Below are 20,983 nucleotides of genomic sequence, written 5' to 3'. Positions count from 1 at the left end.
TTTTTACTACTTCATAGAGTCAATCAGCAATAATTTTTGTTCTATGTTTTTTAATCGAATGAATATTTTTGGAAATTTTTTTTCACAGTGATAATGATCTAAGATTGAAGAATCACTCCTGTGTAGTGAAAATGGTAATCATACCACATTTCTACAAGAAGTTGATTTTTTTCTTCTTCATTTTTAATTTTCATTTTTCTTTATTTTTCGATTTTTTTTTGCTTGATAATATTCCACTGACAAATATCTTTTCAATGAACACAAAATCGCAACTTTGATTCGAATTTTATCAAAAGTTAGCCATTTTCGTCTCAACCTGTAAATTATTTTGAGACAGACTTTAGTAACTGATAATCTGTCTTACACAACTAAATCAACCTATCAACACCTATTTCTACCTGTAAAAAAAAGTTCATACCTGTCTGTATTGTTGCGTGTAGTGGTGTGGTGATAAACACAAACAACCAAAGCCGCCTCACAGCAAGCTGAAATAAAACCACCATTTAAAAACGAGCAATGTTTACAAATGCTTGGTTACGCTTACCTAGAACTTGCGGACTGGAATCATTAAACAAAACGCTAGATTTTATCTTAACGAATGTATGTTCTAGAAGTTTCGATCACTTTCGTTTCTAAATTTTATTCCGCACCGACTACCGCGAAAACTTATCGTAATACTTTGGCTAAGCGCAATTAATAAACTTTTAACCTTTATTAATTTTGCTTTAGCGAAAGTATTACAAAATAGGCATTCTACGGCGGCGGTGGTAAGGAAAATAAAAAAGAAAACGGAAGTACTCGATACGGTGGACGCAAACTCACTAAATTTGATTTATTTTTCGGCCTTTCCTCGGTCACACTCACCATGTATAAATATCGTGGTGGTTTTCTTTTTCAAAATAAAATAACAATTCAAACATCATTAATTTAAATAGTATTCGCTTATTTTCATTGTACTTTAAACAAACACTTCATTCTTTTATTATTTTTCTTATGAATGTTCTACTTGACATGCGTAAATGAAAAATGGAAAACAGAGAGTCGTTATTATCATGGACAATACTTACATTTCTTTGAGCAAAGAAACCAAATATTAAGAACAAAACACCAGTGAACAAGTGAATACAGGTAAGAATTAACGGTTCTGTTTAACCATTTCCTCAAACTTCCATATGGTTCTCTTTCTTGGCTCTTCTGGCGTGCTTGTTTTTTATTTTGGTCTGAAGTGAGATTAACAGGGAAAAAGTCTTGTTATTTTCCACCATTTAACAACTTGGACACGATCAATAATATGAGACACCATTGTGGACATCATAAAATTGTCCAAAAATTTGTTTTGTTAATAAGTTTCTGAATTTTAATTGTCATGGGTCGAAAATTTAACAGAAGTTAGATATTACTACGTTCTTTAAATATTTTTTTTCAAAAAGTTAAAAACTTCATTTTTGACAAAGATATGATAAAAAATTAACATTGTTAACTTTTTATCAATTCAATGAAAGTCTAAAAAGTCTGAAATCCCCCAAAATGAAAAATAATTTATTACTATGTTTAATTTAGCCATATATTAATTATTTACAAAATTTATCAGAGCGTTAACAAAATATTGATAAATTTGTAACACTGGTACACTCAGAAAATTACGAAAATGGTTTGCTGCCCTTGGAACCTAGCAAATTAGATTTTAGACAATATCATGAGAAAGTGAATTCATCAGATAGAAATAACGATTGTTGCATGTATTTTGGACACAAAAATGATAAATTTTTAACAATTTTGGCAAAAATTGAACTTAATCTTAGCAAGGAAAAAATATAAGATATCAAGTTTTAAGTCAATTTGGGGCAATTTTTAGGTTTCAAATTAGGGTTCCAAAACTTAAATTAGTGAAACTAAATTGCAGAAATGTACTTTCAGATAACCAATCTTAAAATCTGACAAGTTAAAGATAATGCGGATGCAACGTTTCAGGATAATAATATGAAAATTTGTAATTCGTAAGTACTCTAGATTTGGAGAAAACCCTGTTATAGTGTTTCACGTTAGTTCTGTTTAGTATTTTGTTAATATTTTATCAGTATTTTTGTTAATATTAGTGTTTGATTTATTCTAGGGAGTTTTTAATTAGGTTGTAGATCAGCTTCTTGAGCATTTTGAAAGTCTTAATTGAGTATCTTTAAGTGGCAAAGACTAATAAAACTATAACAGAAAGTAAATTATTAAAATATTATCTTCTATTGTCTTGTCTGTTAACATTTTATCATTTGAATTCTATCTTTTTCTGATTTCGCTCCATTGATACTCAAGATTTTGTTAATATGCAAACAATTGGTCATTTTTTAACCATTTATGTCAATTTTGATAATATTTTAACACACAACTTAATTAGTGTAATATTTACAAGTACATACTAGTTTTGGTTAAGTTTTTATCTATTTTTGTTCAAATTATTCAAAATTGTAGTTCTGCCTATAGTTTAAAGAGATATGTATCAAAACAAAGAGTTAAAAATAAATGACCCAAATTTTGGCAGTTTCCCACAAATTTATGATAAAAATTACCAAGTTTTGAACTTCAATCTGTTAAAAAATTATCATTTCATTGTTTTTGAGCCTGAAACCTGTCAAATTTGATAAAAAATTATCATATTTTTGGTCTGTTCAAAGGATTTTCAATTTCAAGGTCAAATTAAAGTTTTAGACTATTTTTTATCATTTCCAAAAAAAAGACCTTGTTAATTTTTTATCATTTTTTTGTCATCACTTTAGGTGTTAATAAGTTGTTTGATTTGATCGTTGTGACACAGGACCTCAACAGTGTTAAAGATTTATCAATTTTTGAAGATAACATATCCACTGATATTTGTCAATACTCACTATGTTCAAATAATTGATAAAAGTTTAACACATGGTATCAATGTCCACAAGTAGGCCAAAATTGGTCTCATATTAATGATCGTGTCCACTTATAGTTCTTGGGGTGGAGTAATTAAAGGTTTTGTTTTTAAATAAGAGTGATAACGTTTGCTTACTCGTCAATTTTAATTTACAAGCTTTTTCACATTGAATTGGTACGGATGTGAAGCAAGATTGGTCAGAAAGAGGAAAAGAAAAACATTTTTTGCTTATATAAGCATAATATAACAATAGCAAGACACTGTCCTGATATGAAATATGTGTCTGATATGAAACGGAAACACTTATGTAAAAACAAAACCTTTAAATGATGGACTTGTTAAAGGTGTTAGTTATTATTGTTTTAAAGCAGTAAAGGCAAGGACAAACCGGTCAAACATTTTATCCAACATGTAGTTTTTTTAATATTGGATGAAATGTTGGAGTGGTTGCCCTGTTGGAGCCTGTCCCACTGGAAAAATTATATAGTGGAAAATTATACCTCAATTTTTGTCCTCACTGAGAATAATCAAATAAACCAATCCTCACTGCAAAATATTATGCTGTTTTTCCCATCCCCACTGAATTTTCTGACTTGAAAACAATGGAATTTCAATCCCCAGCCATAAAAAATATGGGAATATCAATCCCCATCGAGTTTTAGTCCGATATTTTTATCCCTACTTGCTGAAAAAATCCTACTGGGTCTGTGAGAAATGGGTGTCAAAAATGAAGTCAATAAAAGTTTTGAACCTTCAAACCCGTTTTTTGACAAACAAGAAGCCCGTTAGGCGTGAAGGCCCAGCAAAAGCGTAATTTACGCGATTTCCAAAAATTCCAAAAAATGTTTAACAAGATTTCAGGAAAGGGATGTCCAAAGGATTTAAAATTTTACTGTGTCGAGCAAAATAAAATGAAAAATAAGTCGACAAGGATAATTCTCCCTTTCTTCATTTCTTAGAACAGGGAAGTGAAAAAATAAACGAAACATAATGTACAGTAGTCAATCAAAAATAAATTGAATGTTGAAAGCTCGAAACTTTCTACCCGAAGGTAAAATCAAATTCAAAATATCATTAAATTCAACTTCCATAAGAAACAACATCATTGCATGAAAAAAGTTCTAATCTTGTTCAAATTTACACATGAGCTGCATTTTAGTCTACATTTACCATGTCCATATTCCATTTAAAATTAGTATTTATAATAATTCTGTGTCGAGTTTGAAAAATCAAGCCGCCAATTCGTAAAACACAACAGATCCAGAAACAACCATATTCACATGTAGCATCATGGAAAAAGTTCCAATCTTGTTCAAATTTACACATGAGCTGCAGTTTAGTCTCCATTGCCATATTCCATTTAATCGGTATTTGAAATAATTCTGTGTCGGGTTTGAAAATCAAGCCACCAATTCGTTGAACGAGACAGATCTAGAAATATATAACCATTTTCACACGTAGCATCATGGAAAAAGTTCCAATCTTGTTCAAATTTACACATGAGCTGCAGTTTAGTCTCCATTGCCATATTCCATTTAATCGGTATTTGAAATAATTCTGTGTCGAGTTTGAAAAATCAAGCCACCAATTCGTTGAACGAGACAGATCTAGAAATATATAACCATTGTCACACGTAGCATCATGAAAAGAGTTCCAATCTTGTTCAAATTTACACATGAGCTGCAGTTTAGTCTCCATTGCCATATTCCATTTAATCGGTATTTGAAATAATTCTGTGTCGAGTTTGAAAAATCAAGCCACCAATTCGTTGAACGAGACAGATCTAGAAATAAATAACCATTTTCACACGTAGCATCATGAAAAAAGTTCCAATCTTGTTCAAATTTACACATGAGCTGCAGTTTAGTCTCCATTGCCATATTCCATTTAATCGGTATTTGAAATAATTCTGTGTCGAGTTTGAAAAATCAAGCCACCAATTCGTTGAACGAGACAGATCTAGAAATATATAACCATTTTCACACGTAGCATCATGGAAAAAGTTCCTATCTTGTTCAAATTTACACATGAGCTGCAGTTTAGTCTCCATTGCCATATTCCATTTAATCCGTATTTGAAATAATTCCGTGTCGAGTTTGAAAAATCAAGCCACCAATTCGTTAAACGAGACAGACTTAGAAATATATAACCATTTTCACACGTAGCATCATGGAAAAAGTTCCAATCTTGTTCAAATTTACACATGAGCTGCATTTTAGTCTCCATTGCCATATTCCATTTAATATCGGTATTTGAAATAATTCCGTGTTGAGTTTGAAAAATCAAGCCACCAATTCGTTAAACGAGACAGATCTAGAAATAACCATTTTCACACGTAGTATGATTGAAAAAGTTCCAATCTTGCTATAATTTACACATGAACTCCATTTTAGTGTTCATCAGCAAATTCCAGAATCAAGTCTTTTTGAAAACAAGAAACTAAAAGTGAAAGTCAGAAATTGATTTAAGGTATAGAATTTTCACTCAGAAAGAGAAAGCTTTATGAAAACTATAACATATGACAGAATGTTGAAAAAGTTTACAAAAAAAAAATCACTACAAAGTTTCTTTGGTTTGAAAGTCTCTTGACCACTAAAGCAAAGAAAATGTTCAAGAAAGTAAGAATCAACACATGAAATCAATCTCCTCGCTTCAACCGCCATCTTGTATCTGTTTTGTTTTGAAAACGTTTGTTGTTTAAGGAGCGCGAAATCAGAAAATATATCTTTTTTAGCCAGTACCCGACTTTCGCAAGCTTTTCCCTCTCCAGACGGCAAAAAGTGTGTTACTGGTATAAAGCGCCGTTTCTACCAAAACGGACACACAGAAGGAAACACGGAAAAAAAATAGTGACACTCTCTTTAAAGGCCCACTCGCTACACTCGCTAGCGCTGGGCCAATTATGGGCATGAAATCCTGAAAAATACAAATATTGTTTTAAATGAAATTGAAAATTTAAATAAAATTGTTTTTTCATGAGTTTTTATTTTGCAGTAACGACTGATAGAAAAACGATTTTACATGATTTAACTGCATCTTTGATCGATGGTCACAATAAGGTCTAGAAAGTGAAAGGACTGATCCTAGGTAACAACTCGAGGCAACTAAATTTGGTGTAAATCATTTGTGGATCAAAAGCTATCAATGGTTATGTATATACATCCTCTTTGGTTCTTCCGAATACCTTCTTCACATAGGAAACAGGAAATATATGTACATCACCCGGGGGGGGTACTACCCTTGTGGACCGACGGGGGTGCTCCGCTGAGGTTCGAAAAATGGACCCTACGTGGGACTCGAAATTTGCGAAAAAAGTGACCCTGAATGGGACTGAAATTCCAAAATTTTCTCAAATTTTCTACTTTTTCCCCAAATTTTCCAAAAATAGGCACCCTACGAGGGACTAATTTTTCTATTTTGGTGTTTTTGCGACCCTACCTGGGACTCGTGGAGGTTTAAAAAGGTACCCTAACCAGCGGAGCATCCCCGTAACCCATTTTGCCCTAGTACCCCCCCCCCCCCGGGGTACATCATTTATCTAAAATAACTAATAAAAATTTATAACAAACCTGCGATATCCAACACAGAAAGAGCAATTCAGTAAATTTAAAACTTCCACATCAAACGTATCACAAAAAACAACAACAAATTATTTGCTTATTTATTAAAGTGTTTACAGTAAAAACAAAATGATATTTCACATACTTTCAATCGTCATGTGAAAAAATACGCTACAGAAAAAAATATTTATCCTTTCTACCCGTGAGTAAATAGTGCAAATTTATGTAAGTAAATACTTCGAAATAATGTCAACATATACTAAACTTCAAATCTCAAATACCCATACACGCTTTTTTTTATAAGAATGGTGTTTTTTCATTTCATCATGGTATTCTTAACTTTTTGGCGAAAATCATCCAAAAATATTCTTACGGTAATTGTTTTCTCGCTACGCAAGTTTCTGCGTAGCTCGCCCCGGTATCTATAAGGCTGGAACACCGGATTCTTCCAGTCGTTTATACAAACTAAATCCCGTATCATTATTTGTGTTTATTATTAGTATTACATGCATTATAAACGACTCCAGTCTACCTTTTAAATAAAACAATCGATAAAGTCAAGGACTTACAGACCAGAATTTTTTCAGGAAAAAGTTTTTCAAAAGTCTCAAAACGTTTCACTTTTTTTCAAACACAAATTGCTATTTCTTTTCTTCTTTATTTTTGAATATTTAACCATCCACTGGCCACGGCCTAATATAAGTATAATTGGCAGTGCTCGTAGAAAATCTGGACGATCTCAAAAGTGGATGAATATCAAGGACAATTCAACAATTAAGAGACGGTGGAAAATACTGATCGTCCATAGACCGACTGAATTCTATCGTAATTCTATTGTAAGAGTCTATTGTAAGAGATACATCCATAAAAAGTTCCCAACGTGTTGTTTGAAATAAATCCTGATACCAAGAATTTTCAACATGAGAGTATTCTTCATACCACCAAAATATTAACCAAATTGTATAATATAATTTTAGAATACATTACAAGTTTAATATAAAAATAATAGAAAATGTTTATTTTGTTCATTTGGTTCGCATTAATAGTTTCATTTAACGAATCTGAATCAGAAAGCTTTCTTCAGATTAAAGAAACTTTCCATTTTGATCATCAATTTATGTTGCATTGAAAGTTTTTCAACAAAAAATTCTCCATCAAAATACCGTTTGAAGGGGCATAGAAACTACAGTCGACAGCTTAGACGGTGAAGCCTATTGTCTTCTCGTTCATTGTTTATCAATCAATGATATCTTCACTTCAATTTTACCTTTTGTCACAGTTTGATATTTTGAATTTAAATACTCTTTATTTCTTTGCTGGAAAGTCTTTATACCACAATAACAAAACGTTTCTGGTGAAGTATACTTTTGTTCGTTCATTTATCGAATTAGTTGTGCAGCCATCCGATTATTTTTGCTGTTCTTTGGAATACTGCATAAAGCGTGGCAGTGGAAAATTCTGAAACAAATCGTGAATGGTTTTTAATGAAATCGTCCATTATTTTAGAAATATTGGACGATGGAGGTTTTAAACTAAGAAAGACTCTATAATTATGGAAAACACAAAAAGTTTCTCTTACGTGTGCCTCATCTTCTTTCAGGCTCATACAATAACACATCGGCTCTTCAGGACACTAAAAAAAAAGCATTTAAACGCAATAAATATAAACGGATAACTTAAAGATAATACATTTAATATTTGATTGTCAATCTTCACAAAATCAGTCCATCATTTGAAATTTTCCTTCCGTGAGAATACTTTCAATGTCGCACCAAAAACTTGAATCTGAGTAAAGTAACGTAAAACTGCGCAAAATGCTTAAAAATTCTTGCCATCATCATTTGAAGTATTTATGATTGATGAATGACATCATTACAGAACCTTGTCTCGGTATTTCAGATATCACCACAAAATCTGAATAAGACCTCCATTTTTATGATAAACTAACCTTTTATTACTTGATTTCAAATCTTCCAAGCACATTTCGATGAACTCCTTGGTTCTCACCAATGATGGATGGTTTTCGTCAAGTGTTGTCATTTCCACTTGCTCCACTTCTCTAAATATCTCCAAAGCTTCTTCAATTCGTCCCATTTTGTTTAAGCAAACAGCTAAATTGTATTTCGTGGTGAGTAAGTTTGGGTGTTGTTCACCAAGAACGTTCAATTGTTTTGACGCGACCTGTTTGTAAATGACAACGGCTTCCTCCTTCTGTTCAATATCTACCAAAGAATCTGCCATATGACTTTGCGTTATCAACACATCTGGATGATCAGTGCCAAATGTTTTTAGCTGCTTCTGTTCCACTCGTCGGTAAATTTCGAGAGCTTCTTTTGTTTGACCGGTTTGTTGTAAGCATTGCGCAATATTGTGTTGCGTTATCAACACATCTGGATGATCAGTGCCAAATGTTTTTAGCTGCTTCTGTTCCACTCGTTGGTACATTTCGAGAGCTTCTTTTGTTTTACCGGTTTGTTGTAAGCATTGCGCAATATTGTGTTGCGTTATCAACACATCTGGATGATCAGTGCAAATGTTTTTAGCTGCTTCGGTTCCACTCGTTGGTACATTTCGAGAGCTTCTTTTGTTTTACCAGTTTGTTGTAAGCATTGTGCAATATTGTGTTGCGTTGTCAACACACTTGGATGATCACTGCCAAGTGTTGTCAGTTGCTTCTCTTCCACTTTTCGGTAAATTTCGAGAGCTTCTTTCGTTTTACCGTTTTGTTGTAAGCATCGTGCAATATTGTGTTGCGTTATCAACACATCTGGATGATCAGTGCCAAATGTTTTTAGCTGCTTCTGTTCCACTCGTTGGTACATTTCGAGAGCTTCTTTCGTTTTACCGGTTTGTTGTAAGCATTGTGCAATATTGTGTTGCGTTATCAACACACTTTGATGATCACTGCCAAGTGTTGTCAGCTGCTTCTCTTCCACTTTTTCGGTAAATTTCGAAGCGTCTTCTTCGTTTTACCCGGTTTGGTTGTAAGCAGTGTGCAATAGTGTGTTGCGTTATCAACACACTTTGATAATCACTGGCCAAGTGTTGTCAGCTGCTTCTCTTCCACTTTTTCGTAAATTTCGAGAGCATTCTTTCGGTTTACCGGTTTGTTGTAAGCATTGTGGCAATATTGTGTTGCGTTCTCAACACACTTGGATGATCACTGCCAAGTGTTGTCAGTTGCTTCTCTTCTCTTCCACTTTTCGGTAAATTTCGAGAGCTTCTTTCGTTTTACCGGTTTCTTGTAAGCATTGCGCAATATTGTGTTGCGTTATCAACACATCTGGATGATCACTGCCAAGTGTTGTCAACTTCTTCTGTTCCACTCGTCGGTAAATTTCGAGAGCTTCTTTCGTTTGACCGGTTTGTTGTAAGCATTGCGCAATATTGTGTTGCGTTGTCAACACACTTGGATGATCACTGCCAAGTGTTGTCAGCTTCTTCTTTTCAACTCGTTGGTAAATTTCGAGAGCTTCTTTCGTTTTACCGGTTTGTTGTAAGCATTGCGCAATATTGTGTTGCGTTGTCAACACACTTTGATGATCACTGCCAAGTGTTGTCAGTTGCTTCTCTTCCACTTTTCGGTAAATTTCGAGAGCTTCTTTCGTTTTACCGGTTTGTTGTAAGCATTGCGCAATATTGTGTTGCGTTGTCAACACACTTTGATGATCACTGCCAAGTGTTGTCAGCTGCTTCTCTTCCACTCGTCGGTAAATTTCGAGAGCTTCTTTCGTTTGACCGGTTTGTTGTAAGCATTGCGCAATATTGTGTTGCGTTGTCAACACACTTGGATGATCACTGCCAAGTGTTGTCAGCTTCTTCTTTTCAACTCGTTGGTAAATTTCGAGAGCTTCTTTCGTTTTACCGGTTTGTTGTAAGCATTGCGCAATATTGTGTTGCGTTGTCAACACACTTTGATGATCACTGCCAAGTGTTGTCAGCTGCTTCTCTTCCTCCACTTTTCGGTAAATTTCGAGAGCTTCTTTCGTTTTACCGGTTTGTTGTAGCATTGCGCAATATGTGTGGCGTTGTCAACACACTTTGATGATCACTGCCAAGTGTTGTCAGCTGCTTCTCTTCCACTTTTCGGTAAATTTGGAGAGCTTCTTTCGTTTTACCGTTTTTTTGTAAGCATTGCGCAATATTGTGTTGCGTTGTTCAACACACTTTGATGATCACTGCCAAGTGTTGTCAGCTGCTTCTGTTCCACTTGTCGGTAAATTTCGAGAGCTTCTTTCGTTTTACCGTTTTTTTTTGTAGCATTGCGCAATATTGTGTTGCGTTGTCAACAATTCTGGATGATCACTGCCAAATGTTGTCAGCTGCTTCTGTTCCACTTGTCGGTAAATTTCGAGAGCTTCTTTCGTTTTACCGTTTTTTTGTAAGCATTGCGCAATATTGTGTTGCGTTGTCAACACACTTTGATGATCACTGCCAAGTGTTGTCAGCTGCTTCTCTTCCACTTTTCGGTAAATTTCGAGAGCTTCTTTCGTGTGACCGGTTTGCTGTAAGCATTGCGCAATACAGTGTTGCGTTTTCAACACATCTGGATGATCAGTGCCAAATGTTTTTAGCTGCTTCTGTTCCACTCGTTGGTACATTTCGAGAGCTTCTTTTGTTTTACCGGTTTGTTGTAAGCATTGCGCAATATTGTGTTGCGTTATCAACACATCTGGATGATCAGTGCCAAATGTTTTTAGCTGCTTCTGTTCCACTCGTTGGTACATTTTGAGAGCTTCTTTTGTTTTACCAGTTTGTTGTAAGCATTGTGCAATATTGTGTTGCGTTGTCAACACACTTGGATGATCACTGCCAAGTGTTGTCAGTTGCTTCTCTTCCACTTTTCGGTAAATTTCGAGAGCTTCTTTCGTTTTACCGTTTTGTTGTAAGCATCGTGCAATATTGTGTTGCGTTATCAACACATCTGGATGATCAGTGCCAAATGTTTTTAGCTGCTTCTGTTCCACTCGTTGGTACATTTCGAGAGCTTCTTTCGTTTTACCGGTTTGTTGTAAGCATTGTGCAATATTGTGTTGCGTTATCAACACACTTTGATGATCACTGCCAAGTGTTGTCAGTTGCTTCTCTTCCACTTTTCGGTAAATTTCGAGAGCTTCTTTCGTTTTACCGGTTTGTTGTAAGCATTGTGCAATATTGTGTTGCGTTCTCAACACACTTGGATGATCACTGCCAAGTGTTGTCAGTTGCTTCTCTTCCACTTTTCGGTAAATTTCGAGAGCTTCTTTCGTTTTACCGGTTTCTTGTAAGCATTGCGCAATATTGTGTTGCGTTATCAACACATCTGGATGATCACTGCCAAGTGTTGTCAACTTCTTCTGTTCCACTCGTCGGTAAATTTCGAGAGCTTCTTTCGTTTGACCGGTTTGTTGTAAGCATTGCGCAATATTGTGTTGCGTTGTCAACACACTTGGATGATCACTGCCAAGTGTTGTCAGCTTCTTCTTTTCAACTCGTTGGTAAATTTCGAGAGCTTCTTTCGTTTTACCGGTTTGTTGTAAGCATTGCGCAATATTGTGTTGCGTTGTCAACACACTTTGATGATCACTGCCAAGTGTTGTCAGCTGCTTCTCTTCCACTTTTCGGTAAATTTGGAGAGCTTCTTTCGTTTTACCGTTTTTTTGTAAGCATTGCGCAATATTGTGTTGCGTTGTCAACACACTTTGATGATCACTGCCAAGTGTTGTCAGCTGCTTCTGTTCCACTTGTCGGTAAATTTCGAGAGCTTCTTTCGTTTTACCGTTTTTTTGTAAGCATTGCGCAATATTGTGTTGCGTTGTCAACAATTCTGGATGATCACTGCCAAATGTTGTCAGCTGCTTCTGTTCCACTTGTCGGTAAATTTCGAGAGCTTCTTTCGTTTTACCGTTTTTTTGTAAGCATTGCGCAATATTGTGTTGCGTTGTCAACACACTTTGATGATCACTGCCAAGTGTTGTCAGCTGCTTCTCTTCCACTTTTCGGTAAATTTCGAGAGCTTCTTTCGTTTTACCGGTTTCTTGTAAGCAGAACGCAATATTGTGTTGCGTTTGTAACACTACATGATGGTCATCATCATGTTTTTCGAGTAAATTGTTTAAAATCTGTTCGATAAAAAATTGAAGTCTCTGAATGTCTCCGTTTGTTTTGAATAAATCAATTAGTAATACTTGACGTTCTTTGAATTCCATTAAGAGTGCACTATCTTGATCACCATTGCAAATATGATGGAAATGCTGATACCAGAAATATCCATCCATCTTCAGGTTTTCATTTTTACATCTCTTAAGATCTTCGATGAAAACTGCTCCAACCCTTTGTATTATTTCTTCATGTTTATCAATTTGGTGAACTTTCAAGAATGCTTGTGTTAAGGAATGACACGTTAGTTGCTGTTCAGCATACGAAGTGTTGCTATTTGACAATGAGATATTAATGATTGAATACTTTGATAAAAAATGGAGTATGTTGTTCAAGGTTGATACGTCTTCGTTGACACATTTGAGTAAGAGACCTTTCTTGATATCTCTTCCATCTAGATATGCAATGATGTTGATTAGCTGGATAATGGCGCTGTCTCCTTCGTTCTCGATTCTCTCGTAAGCTAACGATAAGGTGGTGTAAACGGTCGCTTTTCCGATCTGATCCGATTCCTTTGACATGTACTCCTTTTGTCTTTTTTTGAACTCAGTAATGTAAGTTTCTATATCAATGCCATGCTCGTTAATGTAGGATACTGCTTGTTGCATACCCAAAGGATGACACCCGAGCATTTCATAGAGTTGCTTGGTCGTGGATTCTGTTTCATCCCGTTTGATATTTTGTTGAAGAAAGATTTGAGATTCTTCAACTGTGAAAACATCTAGCTTGATAACTCGGAAACGTGGATCCCATACTTGACACTGTGATGTGATTAGCATGTGTATTGCATCATAGTTTGCCGTTGGAATGAATTTACCAACGTCATTTTGGTCATCAGCGTTATCGAAGATGAATAGAATTTTCCTTGGAATGTTTTCTTCTTGTTCCGTACTAAAGAACCTGTACACAAGGTCCGCAATCTCCTCTAACTTTCTGTACGATCCGTCAGGTTTTTTGGTGTTGATTCCGCATCGGTCAGCAATATCGCCAAAGGATTTCAGCATAGACATATAGTCATTACAATTTACCCAACAGACTGCGTCCTCGTAATACTTCTTTTGGAAGGTTTTCCAGTAGACTTTAGCTGCTTCAGATTTTCCGCAACCTGGTAATCCACTGACAACAACTCCAAACTTTGTGTCATCTGCATGTTGTAGAAGCATTGCTGCATGGATGTTATCAATAACTGCTTCACGATGGTGATGGTTGGCAACAGGAGGTTGACAGTTGTAATTGAAGGATTTGATTTTCAGCAATCTTTTCGCTTCAGCATCCATCACTCTCATTTTCTTTATTCTTTCCAAATCCTCCTTTGGTACTCCTAAATCCATCAAAGGTTTCTCGACTGCATCAAAGATATCGTTGAATTGTTGCTCGTCGAGTTCAGGTGGTGTTTTATGTTGCAACCAGTTTCGGATTTTCTGCAGAATATGATGCTCGCTATTGAAAAACTCTGTCAGTACAAAAATCAGCAAACTTGTATCGAACAGTTTAACATTTGTTTCGCCGTTCGATGGTAGGAGAAGGTTAAACTGGTCAGCATTGATGCTCTTGTTTTTCCTGCATTTTAGGATTTGCTTTTTCTTGGTTTCAAAGAATTTGTAGATTTCCTGAGGATCTTCAGTTTGCATTTCATCAAATACTTTCTCCTGAAGTTTCTCGTCGAACTTCCCGCGTAATTTTTGACATTTGTAATAACGTATTTCATCTTCAGTAGCCACCAATTCTGGTTTCTCTTCCATCATGCTGAAAATAATTCATTAGTATGCTGTTTTTGACATGTATTAAAGGTTAAGCGATGCTTCAAGAGTGCTTCAAGAAAAAAAAATGCAATTTTCTTCATAGTAATCTAAGTTTCATCTTAATACAATCATCAGCTGTCTTTGATAAATTTATGTATCTCGATTCGCAAAAAAGGGACTAGAATGACGTAGAAAAAAAGTGAAAACATGAAGGCTAACAAGAAACGAGTCATCTCTACCTTTTTGTTCTAAAATTTTCAATTTCCGTTCTTTACGTCGTTGTATTCGGGATTATGCTGGAAACCTATGACAAATATAAAACTGTAACTATTTAGAGTGAAGCCTTCCTCTACTTTCTGGTAGATAGCTATGTAAAGAAGAGCCTTTGTGTCGTCTCCGACTGCAGTCGCAGACTTAAAAACATGAAGGCCGAAATATAATGAAATATAATGAGTCATCTTGTTACCTTTTTGTTCTGGTGCTCTCAATTTGTCGTCCTTTACCGTTGTATCGTAATTGTCCTGGAATCCTATAACAAGTATAAAACTATTGCTAGGCGTAGCTTTTACTGGTGACAGGACAATTACCCTCCGCGACAATTGCCCAGGGACAATTTCCCCCCGAACAATTACTCCCAGGGACAATTACCCCCGAATAATCGAAATAAATTTTCGTAAAGAGAGAGCTAGCTCAAAATATAGGCGATGAATTTAATAAGTAAAGAGAACATTATTAAAGAGAGTTTTGGTAATTGCCCAGGAAGGCCATTGTCTGTGGGGTATTTGTCCGGGGGGGAGCATTTGTCCGGGGGCAGTTCTCCGGAGGGCAATTGACCTAGAATCCTTTTACTATGCAAAGTGCTAACGTTTTAAAAGCCTTTTATAGAATGTTTTTGTACGCAATCGTTTGTTTACTTTGAAAGAACTAATTACCGAACGGTATATCACTGTCTATCAAGATTTATCGATTCGTTTTCTAAATGCTTATCAGAAAAATAGTTACATCGTACGCTCAGCCATCCTGTGTTTACTTTCTAAGAACTAATTATCGATACCACATTACCTGGCACTCTCATGGGCCACCATGAATGAGCTCATATTATTTGTCATCCCTATTTACTTTGTATTACTTTGAAAAACGTCCGCTGCGCTTGCTCAAAGAGAACAGCTATATCGCCTATGCTAGCTTATAAAAGCTAACCGGGTAGCAAATTTTTCGGAAAACATATAACCGGGACGATACTAACAACACAAAGACAAACACGCAAAAATTCGAGATATTTGCGTTCAATATATTGCGTAAAGCTATGAGCGCCTCCTTGTTCACTCCTGCAATGGCAATAATAAAGTCTGAACCCAGGTTTTCAACTTTTTCCAGCCCACCTAAGGCAGCAAAACAGAAATTTAAGTCCATTTGATTTAATTGTGCACTGATCTTTGTTCTACCTACCATTTTTAACCAATGTTCAAATCCAACATTTAAGTACGTTTGAAAAGATAATTTAGCACTAACAACCTCGTTTCCTCCGTATTATCAGCTTTTGTTACTTGATTACTTTTAGCGCCAGATAATATTGTTATTCTTTGCCGTCTATCAGTAACGTAAATAAAACCGCTCGAATAAATGATGATGATTCTTGCCTAAATCTTAAAAATAAACGGCCCAACTCTAACCTCTCGTCCATAAAAGGGATCTTTCAATTAAAAGATTTTACAACATTGAGACTCAAACTTATCGCTCACTTAAATCGAACTTTGCTCGTGATGAGCTTGATCTACACATTCACAAATTCAACCTGTAACTGATTTATATTCAAGAGTATCGTTTCTTTTACAATGAAAACGACCTAAAATAATTAGTTATGATCTCGGTAAAAGCATTCTATTTGCAGCATCGGCATACAAAAACGACATCACAGTCCAGAAGAGTTTACTACCATCACTTATTTCCATCAAAAAGTTGAACGATTGCTGTCTGCTCTGGTAACTCGAAAACGGTTATTATCAGCTATACTCGCCTCATAATCAGGCTTCAATTGAGGAAGTTGAATATTTCTACGAACAATTGAGTAACGGGATAAGGACGATACCTCACTAATTAACCTCATCATTGTGGAAAGATTTTAGTGCACGGATAACTAGCAAACTTTCTTATCATCAAGTTGCCATCCGAAATGGCGAATTGATTGAAAGATTTCTACAAAAACACCAACACCTTCTAGCTGGCAGGGCACGGTTCCAGAAACCGGAGGGGAAACTATGGACGTGGAGGCATCCAGTCGGTCGTTTGGCCCAAATTGAATTTATCTTATACAGAAAACGTCGGAGAAATAACTTCAAAGCTGAGACAGGATCGCCACCCAGACTGTTGGTCCTTTTCTTTATAATGCCGGGAAGACGAAAGTTATGCTCATCAATCCATAAAAAAAACATAAAAAACAATACCATTCATTCACTAATTTGGAGACGTGATAGAAAAGGTTGACGATTTCCTCTACCTTGGCGGTGGATAAACCAACGCAACACGTGAAATAAACACACGCATTGCCAAAGTTTGGGGTGCCCTGAACTCACTTACAAGGGTTTGGTGCTCCCATATTAAAACTTACGTTTGAATCAATTTTTTTCATATGGATGTGAATCTTGGGCTATGGCAAATAGATCATGGAAGATATACCCGAATGCTAAGACGAGTGAAAAACGTTTTCTGGAAAGCGCACTTGACCAACAGTTCTACGGTCAAATTTCCAAGTTATCAAAAGGAGATACCTAGCAGTAGTTGGTTACGTCTCCAACCCAAACGAATCGAAAACAGTTATGGGAGACGAGCAGACCTGAAAGAAAAGTTTCACCGACTTGAAGAATTAGATGCCGCTTTGTTGGTAGTTTTTCCTTTGGCTTTACAAAAAAGAGCTTCTAATTGCTTGATGCATTCAATAACCAATTCGTCTACGATGGCTAGTAACGTGATGATATATACTCACCTTTTTTGATTCTTTAAATGGTAATAGCATTGAGGAAAGCGCGATATAATTCCTACAGATCTCAGCAAAGGCATTCGACAATTGATTGCATGAAAGCGTTCTAAATGAACTAGACGGCTCCCGTCGTTGCAAAACATCACATCAGAACTCCTTGGATTAGAAAGTGGAATTTAATCAATCTCGTACCTAGCGTCCCTTGTATCACTATTTTATAATACTGATGAACGTGACACAACCGGGAAAGTTTGGGGAGAGTTCTTTACAAGGTCGGGTCAACATCCCTCGCTAGTTAGACGGAACTCTGGCCCCTCCCATCAAGCTCACCGAACCATGAGTTAAGCAAACCATTGGCTTGAGGAATTTGGGGTCCGATTCAATATAAAATTTGTTTGTTTGAGTTTTTTTCTGTTTGTTTGCTTGATTTTACACGCTAAAAATACATGACTTATCAGTTTGCACCAAGCCTATCCCAAACGTCGTTCCCAGTGTATTATCGGCTGTTTTATGCTTACTGATCGTCAGATAGTATCTTGTTATTGTCTGCTTTTTGAATGACGTCCACTAGTAACGTAAATAGATCCGGGCACATAAGGTTGGCCTATCCTTATCGTAAGCTTATTTTTTAAACAACAAACTATATAAGAACATAAGGCTTCGTATCGATGGCTTAAGCTAAGAACATTAACTTAAAACTAAAAAAATTAAGAACAAGAAAAAGAAGGCTTATATTAATTTCGATGACCAAAATTTTAAGAATAATAACAGCATTTTAACTTTACCCGACATTACACACCCGGGGGGAGGGTACTAGGGCAAGATGGGTTACAGGGATGCTCCACTGGTCAGGGTACCTTTTTAACCTCCACGAGTCCCAGGTAGGGTCGCAAAAACACCAAAATAGAAAAATCAGTCCCTCGTAGGGTGCCTATTTTTGGAAAATTTGGGGACAAAGTAGAACATTTGTGAACATTTTGGAATTTCAGTCCCATTCAGGGTTTTTTCGAACCTCAGCGGAGCACCCCCGTCGTTCGACAAGGGTAGTACCCATACCCGGAAATTACACAAAAAAACATATTTTAGTACCAAACTCAAAAAGTTAAGAACATTCGGAAGCTTTAAACATTTTGGATGTTCTTATGGAATAAGTGTAGAAGATTGATAAATAATAGCATCAAATTGACTCACCTAATACAATGGATTGATTGATCACAATTAGGAAAGCAAAACAAATCGATAATTTTGACGTGTCTTCTCTTCTCGAGTAAACAATACTGGTAAAGCAACAAAATAAGAGCTGTTTTTAATGTTTCTACTTCTTTGTCTTTGTCCCTGATATCTATGATACTTGTTTGCAATTATCACTTATATAATTTCTTATACTGTATACGTACTGCAAAAGATATCAACAACAAACAAATTCATATCATTAAAACTAGGCGTACGGAAAAATCGATTTTTTAGGAAATGATTTTTAGATTGACAACGCACTTAGTTCCCAGTTCACTTCTATCGTTTAATTGATTGCATGAAAAGCTTTTAATGATGGCTTTATACACCGAATGCTATTATTGTAAAGTTCATTAACAAATTGTATATACTATTACTTTGATAAATCCTCTATAGGCTTGCTGGTTGATAACTAAGTGGCTCATGACGATTTTTTCTGTTGTTTGAAACTCGTTGTATTATTAATCAACGCGCATATACTTTTAGATGATGCTAGAATTGCTGCAACTTAACTGAAGACTAATCAATTTTTAGAGTACAGTCATATCTAAGTTTATAATGCTATTATGATTACCCGTTTCTTTATAAGAACATCTAAAAATTTTGAAGTCTTAGGATGTTCTTAACTTTTCGAGTTTCAAGCCTAAAAATGTTCTTAACGTGTTATTATTTTCAGCATTTTTTCAGTATTTTGGTATCCATTTTCCTAAGAAAACAGGTGTTTTAGAGCCCACAAAGCCTTAAAATATTCTTAACTTGTTCTTAATATTTTGGCCACGGAAGCCCAATTTTCTGCTCCTTTCACAAAGCTGATTTTTCCAAGAAAGGTAAAAAATGAAATACTTTGAAATAGACAATTTTGAAAGCAAATTGAATCGAAATTGCCCATTTTTTCTAATCTAGTGGCAAGGAAAGAAGATCATATATTATAATCTACTTAAATCGTAGAAATTTTAGCGAGACTAATTTTAGCGTATATTAGCAAGTCAGCAAAGTCTTGATTTTTTTTGGATTTACTTTAGCGAATCGCGATTTCAAAAAATTTCGCGTGTATAAATTTAAGCAAATACTCGTATTATGTTTTTGACTGAATTCGTTTTCTAGCATTCCTTTGCACTGAAACCCTTCCTATTGATAAAAATGTATCCAAGGCAATATAACCAGAAATTTCGCGCGGATAAATTTTAGCGATCTGTCGATTCGGGGTGTTTTAGCGAGATCTATTTTAGCAAAAATAGGGAAAACTCGCTAAAACGCTAAAATTAGTCTCGCTAAAATTTCTACGATTAAAGTACCACAATCAAGAGTTTATTGTAAAACTATTCTCATAGGAGTAGTGCAGCCATCTTGGGCTAGTTAGAGGGTGACTTCGAAAGAATTTGAATTTCTTTAAAAGTTAGAAAATTTGAGAATGAGGTATTTGAAATTAAAAAAGAAAAAGAGAATGAGAGTTCAAATTGCAAAGTGTCTTGAAAATGCTCCAAAAAGAAAATTAGACGAATTTATTGTATTTTCCAAAGAAAATTAAATGAAACACATTTACATCTAGTGGTAAGGAAAGAAGATCTTGGATTCCTATAATCTACCAATTAGGAGTATCTTGTAAAACTATTCTTATACTAGGAGTTATTCAACCATCGTTGCTAGCCATCTTGGGCGGAAATTTGAGGGTGACTTCGAAGATTTTGAAATCAAACCCTTACAGTCTGATTTCGTCAAATTTGAGTAAATGATTATTAAGTTTGAGTAAATTTGAGTGAAAAACCAACCCTTAGCTTACAGTGAACTTTCCTGAACACTTTTGTCAATTTTAAGGTAAGAAAAATGCACATTTTCAAAAATTTTTGCCGGTTTCACTTTTTACCCCCTTAGAATGCACTTTCGCATCATCTTCGCTCATTTCGACCCTTACAGTGCTTTTTTGACCTTAAAAGCATACCCTTAAGGGCTGAATGGTAAGTCATTTACCTTGAGTGCCCCCTCCCCCCGTTTGAGTTATGCTGGTTTTGTTAACTCCTGACCAAAACTCTATGAGGATTGATATTTCCTTGTTATTTATGGGCTGGGGATTTGAATTTCATTGTTTTCGAACCAGAATATTTACCTGAAAATTAGTTTTTCCAAAATTATCCCGAATTCCGAGCGGCCGAGCTCCCTTTAGGCAAAACAAATGTTATACCCTTATTTATTTCCCTTACAACTAAAGAACTCTTTCATAAAATACAATTTTCTATGGACTTGAATGATAGGTCATTTACATCGTTTCCTCTTTGTCATTTCTATGAAAAACAAATATAAAAGGATCTTATTATTTATTTAAAGTGGTTGATGATTAGTGGTATGCTTACAGGGTAACGTCAATGGGATTTTGCAAAAAGTCAGCGCCCTCCTCCCCCTTATCCTGGTGTCAAAATGCTCTTCGGGAGGCTTTTGCACA

At 35.5% G+C, this 20,983-nt stretch overlaps 3 protein-coding genes and 1 long non-coding RNA gene across 4 annotated transcripts; all 4 read right to left on the bottom strand.

The window, feature by feature from the left end:
• Nucleotides 1–7,709: 7,709 nt before the first annotated feature.
• LOC136804288 (uncharacterized) lies at nucleotides 7,710–9,278 on the bottom strand. Its single transcript, XM_067060996.1, has 4 exons — nucleotides 9,050–9,278; nucleotides 8,405–8,999; nucleotides 8,036–8,089; nucleotides 7,710–7,914 (listed from the first exon to the last, which is right to left on the bottom strand). The coding sequence occupies exons 1-3, from the start codon at nucleotides 9,276–9,278 to the stop codon at nucleotides 8,059–8,061; spliced, it is 855 nt and encodes a 284-aa protein (XP_066917097.1). The 3' UTR covers nucleotides 7,710–7,914; nucleotides 8,036–8,058.
• A 354-nt stretch (nucleotides 9,279–9,632) lies between these two features.
• On the bottom strand, nucleotides 9,633–10,466 carry LOC136804287 (uncharacterized). Its single transcript, XM_067060995.1, has one exon. It carries the CDS (start codon nucleotides 10,464–10,466, stop codon nucleotides 9,633–9,635), a length of 834 nt encoding a protein of 277 aa, XP_066917096.1.
• A 231-nt stretch (nucleotides 10,467–10,697) lies between these two features.
• LOC136804286 (nephrocystin-3-like) lies at nucleotides 10,698–14,336 on the bottom strand. Its single transcript, XM_067060994.1, has one exon. The coding sequence runs from the start codon at nucleotides 14,334–14,336 to the stop codon at nucleotides 10,698–10,700; it is 3,639 nt and encodes a 1,212-aa protein (XP_066917095.1).
• A 240-nt stretch (nucleotides 14,337–14,576) lies between these two features.
• Nucleotides 14,577–18,637, bottom strand: LOC136804296 (uncharacterized). The gene is made up of 3 exons (XR_010846260.1): nucleotides 18,505–18,637; nucleotides 14,803–14,865; nucleotides 14,577–14,640 (listed from the first exon to the last, which is right to left on the bottom strand). It is a non-coding gene; the product is annotated as an uncharacterized lncRNA (long non-coding RNA).
• Between the last annotated feature and the right edge of the window lie 2,346 nt (nucleotides 18,638–20,983).

The sequence above is a fragment of the Clytia hemisphaerica genome, unplaced genomic scaffold (genome assembly GCF_902728285.1).
Source record: "Clytia hemisphaerica strain Z4C2 unplaced genomic scaffold, Clytia hemisphaerica genome assembly, whole genome shotgun sequence".
Lineage (NCBI taxonomy): Eukaryota > Metazoa > Cnidaria > Hydrozoa > Leptothecata > Clytiidae > Clytia > Clytia hemisphaerica.
This window is presented reverse-complemented; position numbering and strand designations above follow the sequence as displayed.